Source organism: Mastigoproctus giganteus, chromosome 2, assembly GCF_048544385.1.
Source record: "Mastigoproctus giganteus isolate SK-2022 chromosome 2, ASM4854438v1, whole genome shotgun sequence".
In the NCBI taxonomy this organism is placed as follows: Eukaryota; Metazoa; Arthropoda; class Arachnida; order Uropygi; family Thelyphonidae; genus Mastigoproctus; species Mastigoproctus giganteus.
This window is the reverse complement of record NC_143576.1, coordinates 82,686,751-82,697,529: the sequence shown is the minus strand read 5'-3', so window position 1 is coordinate 82,697,529 and position 10,779 is coordinate 82,686,751. Positions and strand designations below refer to the sequence as shown.

At 37.3% G+C, this 10,779-nt stretch overlaps 1 protein-coding gene across 1 annotated transcript in view; it reads right to left on the bottom strand.

Annotated features, from left to right (window-relative positions):
• Nucleotides 1-6,771: 6,771 nt before the first annotated feature.
• Nucleotides 6,772-10,779, bottom strand: part of polybromo (protein) — a 702,481-nt gene continuing 698,473 nt past the window's right edge. The window contains exon 40 of the mRNA XM_090389959.1: nt 6,772-7,056. Coding sequence (XP_090246085.1) covers nt 6,840-7,056 — 217 coding nt within the window. The 3' untranslated portion in view covers nt 6,772-6,839. The remainder of the gene's footprint in view (nt 7,057-10,779) is intronic.

Genomic DNA, 10,779 nt, shown 5'->3' with positions numbered 1-10,779 from the left:
CATACATTTGTAGTATGTTCTGTTGCGATAAGGTGTGTTTTCCCCAGGCTGTCAATGAAAAGTCACACGGTGGTATATAGTATGTCCAAGGTGGGACTGTATGAGAGGCAGTGGGCTGTATCTTACTAAAGTCGATTTGCCAATCGGCCTGCAATGAGCAAAGACGTATCCCAGTTGGTGGATAGGCTCGGTATAGGTTTATCCATTTAGGGGAGAAAAGTCCGTTCCAAGTGGGATGGTTTGGGTGCCCTTTGAGTTTTACTGCATATTGTAATAGAAGCATTTGTCTGCGTAGCTGCAGGGAGGTTTCATGTGCTTCAGCATATAGGCTATGGACAGGTGATGTTCGGTACACCCCCAGTGCACTGTGGTGCACAGGATCAAGCCAGCGTAAAGCACTTTGTCTAGCAGAGCTATAAACTACAGAACCATAGTCTAGACGTGAACGTACCAGCGCATGGTACAACTGTAATAGTGTGTATCGGTCAGCTCCCCATGTTGTGCCTGATAGAACTCTTAAGACATTTAGCTTTTTAAGACAGGTGATCCTGAGTGTTTTTATATGTTCCAGGAAGGTGAGCTTTTAGTCAAGTATCACACCAAGAAAGCGGACACTAGGGACAACTGGTATGATTTGATTTTCTAGTCGAAGTTCTGGGTGTGGGTGTAGGTTACGCTTCCTGCAAAAGTGTATACCGACAGTCTTTTGGTTTGACAGGCGAAAACCATTGTTTTGGGCCCATTTTGCTATTTTGTTGATTGCACATTGCAGCTGTCTCTCTACCATTCGCATATTAGGAGAATGGCAGGCGATACTAAAGTCATCGGCATACAGGGTAGTGGATATTGTTTGTGGCAGGTCCTGTGTTATTGAATTCATTTTTATATTAAAGAGGGTAGCACTTAGCACTGATCCTTGTGGCACTCCTTCTTCCTGTATGAACTTTGAAGATAAGTGGTTGTGAAATCGAACTTGAAATGAGCGGTGTTGTAGGAAGTTTCTTATAAACTGTGGTAGGTGTCCGCGTAATCCCAGATCATATAGATTTCGCATTATACCGTATCTCCAAGCAGTGTCAAACGCTTTTTCAATGTCAAATAGGACCATCGCAAGATGTTCTTTGCGTACGAAGGCGTCACGGATGTTTATTTCTGTCTTAATCAAAAGGTCAAAAGTGGATCTACTTCACGAAAGCCACACTGCACTGGATTCATAAGGTTATTTCGACCTACAAACCAGGATAGCCGAGCGTTGATCATTTTTTCCATTACCTTGCATAGACAGCTGGTGAGTGCAATAGGTCGATAATGCTGCGGATTTGAAGAATCTTTTCCAGGTTTTGGAAAAGCCAAAACATAAGCATGCCGCCATTTGTCAGGGAAAATGTTTTCTTTGAATATTCTGTTGAAGAGCAATAATAGTGTCTTGAGTGCAGATTCAGTGAGTTTTGTTATCATTATGTAATGTATTCCATCTGGACCTGCTGCACTGAGTTTAGTGGAGGCTAGAGCATGATGTAATTCTGACATTGTGAAAGGGAGATTGTATGCAGCACTGGATGTTGATTCAAAATTAATTGAGTGTTGTTCAGCTTGTGCTTCGAGTGTCTGGAATTGTGGCGAGTATGATGTCACAGCTGATATTTCCTTGAAAGATCTACCTAGAGCGTTTGCAATTTCCCCTGGTTTGGAAATATCAGAGCCATTTACATTGAGCATGGGACAGTTGACACTTGGATGTTTTGCATACATACGCTGTATTTTAGCCCAAACTGTTTGGGTTTTTGTCGTTTTTGTAATTGTGGAAGCGAAACGCCTCCATGCTTCCCTTTTGCTGGTCTGTCTAACTCGTTTTGCTTTTGCCCTTGCCCTTTTAAAGCAGATGAGGTTTTCTGTTGTAGGGAACTTTCTGAAGATGTTCCATGCTCTGTTTTTCTCTTTTTTTGCGGCACTACATTCATTATTCCACCACACTTTAGAGTGGGCCGATATTTTAGTGGATCGTTTCGGAATTGCTTTGTCCGCTGCTTGCAGTATTTTGTTAGTTATATGTTCTACTGCCAAGTTTATGGGTGTTTGTTGAACTTGTTTTTCTTCTAGTGTAGCTAGCTGCTTGTACATATCCCATTCAACTTTGGAGAATATCCATTTTGGAGTTCGGTAAAAAATATGGGGAACGCTTGTATCAATGCGGCATATCACAGGGTAATGATCACTGCCCAGTGGGTTGCTGTGAATAGTCCATCCGAACAGAGGGTATATGGTTGCTGGGCATAAAGAGACATCAATAGCTGAGGTAAATCCTGTAGGAAGATGCGTATAAGTGTGAGCTCCATTATTGAGAGTTATCAGATTGTGTTGATCAAGTAATTTTTCGATAGTTTTTCCACGCTTGTCCAGGTTGTGGTTTCCCCATAGCGGATGGTGACTGTTCAGGTCTCCTAGGATACAGTAGGGTTTGGGAAACTGGATCACTAGTTCTTCTAATTCAGCGTAGCTTATGTTTTGGTTAGGTGGTAAGTATAATGAGACTATGGTTAAATCAAAGTTGACATTGATTCGTGCAGCAACTGCTTCAAGATTTGTCTTTAGTGGGATTGCTTTTGAGGGTATCTGGGAGTTGATACCCTCAAAAGCAATACTCCTCCATGTGCAACGTTGTTCAGATTGTGGGCAACACGATCTTGCCGATGTATTATGTATTTCTGAAGGGAAACAATTATATTTGGTGTTAGATTGGTTTCTTGTAGACAGAAGGCAATAGGATCATACTGCGAAAGGAGATCTCGGATGTCAGCCAAATTACTGCGATAGCCTCTGCAGTTCCATTGTAAGAAAGTAAGCATTATTTTGGTTTAGTGGAGCCCTCGATTTGTTTTCGAGGTGCAGAAGGTTTAGATCGCTCAAGTTTACCTTTTCCCTTCTTTGGGAAATAAGGTTTCGCTGTATCCATCTCCTCTTCAGTAAACAGTTCTAATATCTGTCCATCTTGGTTTGAATTATCTTCTGAATCCATGTAGTCTGTTTGGTTTGAGTCGGGAGTGGTAGACACTGTAGTATTTTGCTGTTGAGTGGCATCTGGTTGTATTGTGATCGGCGTATTTATTGCTTTGCTTTGTTTGCTTTTTGTTTGGGGTGTTGGCACTGAGGACAATATTGACTTTGCCCATTCAGCTAGTGACTTTGTTGGTGGTATGGTTACCTCTGTTTGGGTAGCAATTGATACGTGATTTTTGGTTATTTGGGCATAACTTGGCTTGTTAGTATTTGGAACTGGTAAGGATTTTTTAGCTTCTTGGTAGGTTACATTATGTTCAGTTTTGTATCGCTGTATCTGTTTTTCGCGTTTCCAAAGGGGACACTCCTTCGAATACGCCGGATGGGCTTCTTTACAGTTAATGCACTTTGGAGTTGTGTTAGTGCAGTCATTTGTAGAATGTTCAGTGGATCCACATGTGGCACAGGCAGCTGCTCCTCTGCAGACTGTCTGTGAGTGCCCAAATTTCTGGCACTTATAGCAGCGTAATGGATTTGGTATATATGGTTTAACTCGGAAGTTAAGGTAACCGGCTTTGATCAATGTTGGTGGTTTAGGATTATCAAAAGTAAGGATTATATTCCGGGTAGGTTATCCTTCTTCGTGAGAATTCGCCTTACATTGATGACTCCTTCTTCTCGTAATTCTTGTTTGAGTTCTTCATCTGACAAATTGAGGAGGTCCCACTCAGTGATGACACCTCTTGACGTGTTCAAGGAAACGTGCGGTGAAACGCTGACCGAAATTCCACCAAAGGATTGTAATTTTTGTAGTTGTTCAGATTGTCTGGCAGTGACAACTTCAACCAGTAGGTCTCCAGATCTTAACCGACGAACTGTCTTGGGAGTACCTATTATGCTTTCTAGGCTTTTTTGCACTAGGAAAGGGGAGAGTTTTCCAACTGGTTGTTCTTGAGTTGAATGTATAATTAAGAAGGTTGGGGTTCGGATTCTGCCTACGTCAGTCTTTTGACGTTTTGCTGCGACAGAACCAGACTCCTCTTGTTCTTGCCTTGTAAGAGTTTCTTCTGTGTACCCAGTGTTTTTCTGGGTTTTATGGACTTCTTGCTCCATTTCGCCCTGGAAGGGAGATCTTTTCCCCTCCAGGTTACCAGCCCTGCCACGTGGAGGCAGGAGCAGTGCCACCTTTGTGACCAAGCGGTAGTGGGTTAGTAGTAATATGCAAAGAAAAAAAGGGGAAAAAAAAAGAAAGAAGGTTAATTTTCCTCCTGTTCAAGTAAAGTGATTTCTTTACTGAAGCTTATTTAATTGATTGTTAGGGTAACGCTGTAAATAAAGAAGACGATTTTACTTATTCAAGAGAGCGCAATTCACTGGCAAAGGTTTGACCATGCGCAATATAAACTTTTTGTTTCAATAATTAAGAAACAACAAAAATATGGACAAAAGAATTTGCCAAGTAGCATTAACAATTGTTAAAATTTAAGAGCTGTATATTAACAAAAACATATGCAAGAAAAATTCCCAAAAGCAAAGATAGAAGAATTCTAACTGTTCTGTTTGACTACTGTCATAGTGTGCCACTTCATTCATGGGCTGATTTGCAAGTTGTGTAGGCTAAAAAAAAAAAAGTCCTTTAATCTACAGTGAGATTTGAACCCAAACCACTCAGACATAGAGGACACTTTGTCTAGCAGGAAGTTTCATATTTACATATATTTCACTTGTCATTACTTTAGAATTTTCCCATATTTACTGTTATTAAATACTGGTATGATGACAATATGTTAATCCTTTGCAGTCCAAGCATTATTTGCACCATCTTCTCCATAGTCCAACTCTATCAATAAAAAAAAATGACTAGATGAAATGCGATGTTCAAAAATTATTTATTTTCGAGGTTTACACGAGCTAATATATAAAACAGCATGACAAAAGTTTAAAAGCTGTAATACAATATTTCTTCCTGGAAGAAAATAATCACAAAACCTTTCATCTGGATAATTTACAATATTTTTTACTTTATAGAGTCCTTGCTTTTAATTCCTTGTTTGTCCTTTTGTGGGTGGGTGGGTGGGCAGAGATGCAACATCCAAAACATCTGGAGAAATATCTTCCTACTAAATACATTCTTGAAAAATTTAATAATTCTGTCTGCCCAATCTTCAGACCAACATTTCTTTATATCAGTTTATTCAATATTTGTGATTATATCAATTTAATCATGCCACATGGAACAGCTGAAAACTATTTTATTTGTAAGAATTTCCTTAGAAAGATCTAACAATTTCTAATAAATTCTCAATTTTACTTAAGACGGGCCTTTACTAGATCTTTCTTTGCAGGCATATCTACATACTTCACTTTAACTCAGGGTATAAATTACTCTGTGACTTCTACACCGAAAAAAAAAAAAAAAAAAAAAAAAATTTCACCTGCTATTAACAATTTAATATAAACATTCACTTAGTTTTTCAGATCATTTATATGAACTGTAAATGGATGGCAGTACAGTGGAAAACAAATGATAACTGAAAATGCTAATAGTTGTACCAGTTTTCACATTAGACTTGAGAAGGGGAGAGAGAGAGAGAGAGAGAGAGAGAGAGGGAGGGAGAGAGAGAGAGAGAGAGGGAGAGAGAGAGAGAGAGAGAGAGAGAGAGAGACCCCCGCCCACCTGCCGCCTTTAACTATTGAATATAAACATCGATTTAGTTTTTCAGAGTGTGTATATGAAGTATTAATAGATGACAGTACACAGGGAAAACAAATTTCCTAATTGGAAATACTGATAGTTGCACCAGTTGAGACATTCAAACTTCAAGAAAAAAGAAAAAAAAAAATATATATATATACACACACACACAAACATATAGATTTAGTTTTTCTGATCCTTTATACGAAGTATAAGTAGATCATAGTACAATAACTAAGCCACTAGAGTGAAAAAACAAATTTCACAATCAGAAACGTGATATTTGTGGCACCATGACATCCGACTGAAAGAGGACTAAAAAAAACAATGCAGCCCGCACTTAATAACTGAATATAAATATTAATAAACATGGTTTTAACTTTTCAGATTGTTTATATGAAACGTAAATAGATGGCAGTATAATAATTGTGCCAGCTCACCTGGGAAAAACAAATTCCATAAATGGAAATGCTGATGGGTGCACTGGCATCAGACTGGAAGCGGAATTTTATGATGTTCCAGTGGGTATGACATTGATGTAAAGGGTTAAAATAATGCTTGTGAGAGTAAGCTTATCAATAATGTAAAGGATATTATTGTAAAAAGACTTTCACTGTATTTTATGGCAATTTAAAATTATCTAAAATTTTCAAACTGCACACGGCTGTAAATGGAGAGCTGAAGGCCAATAATTTTTCAAATTTGATGACAGAGTAACCTAACTTGTTAATTATCAGAACAAATGGTTGTATTTATAAATTGAAAGGGGGAGGGTGAAGGTTCTTATAGTAGTATTAAATGTTTATCTCGTATGAACATGGCCTATCAAGTAACTTGTCCACGTATTAAAAATTCAATTTTTTTCTCTAATGGGGTTAATTGTATGTTTATATTATTTACATATTTAATGTTATTATATTAAAATTTAATGACCAAAACAACAGTAATAAATACAATCACTTCATACCGTGAGATTTTACTCCTACAAAACATGATGGTATAACAAATGTTTGATGTATAAATGAGCAGTGATTATGTTATTTAGTATAAAAAAAAAAAAAATGTAATGTCACAATAAGAATTAAAATTTTGACAATATTTTTTGATATTATGAAAATAACAAATTATGACGTAATGCACCAATAAGTTATAGTATTTTTGAGATATTTAAAGCATCCCTTAACATGAAATCTCTCAGTGCCCACAAAGCATTAACAACATTTCCATGGTTTCCTGCACCATTACCTAGCCAGTGAACTGGAAGACGACTTGATTCACTAACTGGTGTGTTTTCTCTTGTAGCTTTTAGCTGTTTATCCCAATTGCTAATATATTTCTCATCAGCTTGTAGACCTTCTATATACCTATAAAGAACAGAGTATACATGAATATAAATATATCACATCACATAAATAATTTCCTTTAAAATGGTTAATGGCTATTCATTATCTGAAAAATAAGTCTACATAATGTGGACTCTATAAAATTTATAGAGTAATTATAAGATGACTATAATGAAAAATAGTGGTTAACCAAAATTTGAGACCATCTAAATTTCTGAGTTCATTTACACATATGACATTAGAACCCCTCTTATCTGATGTGACTGGGACTGGTGGTTGGTTGGTTAATCAGAAAAGTTGGTTAAATAGAAGTAATCAAAAAGTATATATAGTAAGACCCCCCCGTATCCGCGGGGGATATGTTCCAAGACCTACCGTGGATGGCTGAAACCGCAGATATAAGTGAACACATATACAATGTGATTTTCTTGTATATACATACGTATAATAAAGTTTTTTTTTTTTTAATTTGGAGTCTTGAAGTGTCCCGGTTAATTCGCTTCCCAGTTAATCCAATCCTGGTAAATCGAGAGTCTGTTGTACTTTATTATTAACGTATTTAATGTTAGTAATGTCTTACTGCATGTTTAATTTATCAATTAAACTTAATTATACGTATGTATGTACAAGAAAATCACATTGTATATGGGGTCAGTAGGTGTTCACTTATATCCGCAGTTTCAGCCATCCACGGTAAGTCTTGGAACGTATCCCCCACGATACGGGGGTCTTACGGTATATAATTTTTTTTGATTACAATAGTAATAGTAATTGAACCCCATATCCGTGGGGGATACGTTCCAAGACCTACAGCGGATATAAGCAAACACCTGCTGACCCCATATACAACATGATTTTCTTGTACATACATACGTATAATAAAGTACAGCAGACTCTCGATTTACTGGGACACTTCAAGCTCCAAATTTAAAAAAAAAAAATCAACCAGAAATCAAAATTCAAGTAATAAATAGAATAGGTATAAACAGATATTTTGCAAGTTGTAAATAAGCGACAGAACTGGCATTATAAGGTGTCATTGGGAGATTAGTGTACCTATTATCTTGCAACCCCCACTACCTTCACACCTACCGCTAAAAAAGAAGGAAAAAAAAAAAAAAAAAAAAAGAGACCAAATGCGTCGCATTGATTGTTGTGTTCCATCGCACCGCAAAAGGGCAAATTTTGTTTCGTTATTTATGTCAGGGATGTTGGAATATATATATATATATATATATATATATTTTTTTTTTTAATGGTAACTTTTTTTTGTTTAGAAATTGCGAAAATTATGGGCAAACGCAAGAGTTGTGCTTTAAAATTGAACAAAAACTTGAAATTATTCAAAAGTTTGAAAACGGTGCATCCGTTAAATCTCTAAAGAACCATTATAATGTTGGTGACAAAACCATACGCATCATTGTAAAAAATAAAGGGAAGCATCGTATTGGACACACGAGTAGTACACATTAAGTTTTTTTCTCTGTGGTTCATCATCATCAGCCATTTTCAATCCACTGTATGAAGGCCTCTCCAGCAACTTTCCAGTTCCTTCTGTTTTGTGCAATGGCCATCCATTTACTACCCACGAACTCGTGAATTTCATCTCTCCATCTCCATCGTTGTCTTCCAGGTTTTCTTCTAGCTCCTGTTGGGTACAATTCTGTTATTTTCTTAGTCCATCTGTCATCATGTCTTTGAGCTATGTGTCCTGTCCAAGACCATTTTAGTTCTTTAGTTTTGATAAGAATGTCCTTTACTTGAGTTTTCTGCCTAATCCATGTGTTTCTCTTCTTATCTAACAGTCTGATTTGCAATATAATTTGTTCCATTCTTTGCTGTGTAGTTATCAGCTTCTCTTCCATTCTTTTAGTGAGTGCCTAAGTTTCACTTCCATAAGTCATGGTGGGGAGTATACATTGGTTCATTATTTTATGTTTCATTCAAATTGGGATATTGCTTCTCAGTATGTGACTATATTTTCTGAATGCTATCCATCCAAAATTTAATGTTCTCTTGACTTCCAGCCGTTTATCGTTATTACAGCTAATGACTTGTCCAAGATAAGTATATGACTCCACCTTTTCAATTACTGCTCCTTCAATCATTATATCGCTTTCTGTGGCATACTTGCTCATCATTACTTTTGTTTTAGCCATATTCATCTTTAGTCCAAAATCCTTACTAACTCTGCATAACTGATTAAGATTTTCTTCTAATTCTTTGGGATTGTGGTTTATGACCACAGTGTCATCTGCAAATCGTAAATGGTTTAGAGGTACTCTCCATTCACATTGACTCCTTTCTGCGACCAGTCTAATCTTCTGAAAGCTTCTTCAAGGGCAGCAGTAAACAGCTTCGGAGATATTGTGTCTCATTGTTGAACTCCTTTCTCAATTTTAAATTTCCTACTGTCTTTGTCTAGTCTAATAAAGGAGGTAGCGTTCTCATATATTTTCTTCAAAATCATAATATATGGGGTATCTATGCCTTGTCTTTCCAGTGCCTGAAACATTGCCTTATGCTGTATGGAGTCAAATGCCTTTTCATAATCTACAAATGCCAGGCATAATGGTGTTTTATATTCATTTGCTTTCTCCATTAGCTGTGCCATTAGTGGTGAAGGTTGTTGTGTTTAGATTTTTCTGGTGAAAAGGCTACTTAGGCCATACAGTACCTATCATAGTATTTAATACTATGATAGGTGCCATATGGCCTAAGTAGCCTTTTCTGTAAGGTTTGAATTTTCATCTATGATATGGCTAAGTGACAATTCCTGTAAGTTTGAGAGAGAAGTGAATGAAATCAGATGGGAATTGTTATACAAGGTGCATTCCAGGAGTATGTGTTTTATTGTGAGTGGCCTGTGGCAATGTGAACACTGTGGAGGCTCATTACCTGATTACAGGTATAGATGGGTCAAATGAGTGTGGCCTATTTGGGCTCTGGCCAGGACTACCTCTTCTTGTCTGTTTCTGTGGAAACTGGAGGCCCATAATTGCGGTACAGGTTTAATTTCAAGGCGTTTGTTATGTATATGCATTTGCCAATGAAGTGTCCATCGTTCCTTACATATATTTCATATATGCATTTTATAATCACTGAATGGGACCAGAAAATTCATTGGAGCTGTGCTGGATGGATGCTTGGCAGCAGCATCTGCAATTTCGTTCCCTGGTATTCCAGTATAGCCTGGGATCCAGCAGAAGACAACCTTTTGCCAATGATCTCTGAGGCAAATCAACTCTGATCTGATGAGCTGTAGTAATGGACGAGTAGGTGGGGAAATCTTTTGCATTGCTAATAGGCACTTTGCGAGTCTGTGTAGATTATGCTCTTTTGGATTGAGAGATGGAAAATGTTTTCCAGAGCAAGCTTTATGGCATATAATTCAGTGGTGTAACTACTGCATTCTGTTGGAAGTGATACAGAAATGGTAGCATTGTGGAATACCGCTGCTGCACCTGTTCCACTCTCTTACTTCGATCCATCAGTATATATTTTAGAGACGTCAGGATAATATTGTATATGTGCAATGTCAGCTGTTGGATATTATTATCCATTAAGGAGTGTTTTCCCCATTAGTGGAAATAATTGTCACAAGACGGCATGATGACAGAACATGGAGGAATGTGATCTATAGGTTCTTGGTGGACTTTATTGAGTTGTATATTCCAGTTTTTTGCTAGTTCCACTGTTTTAGTTCCATTAACCTAATGCCTGCAGGCCTAGTTGCTTGTGGTT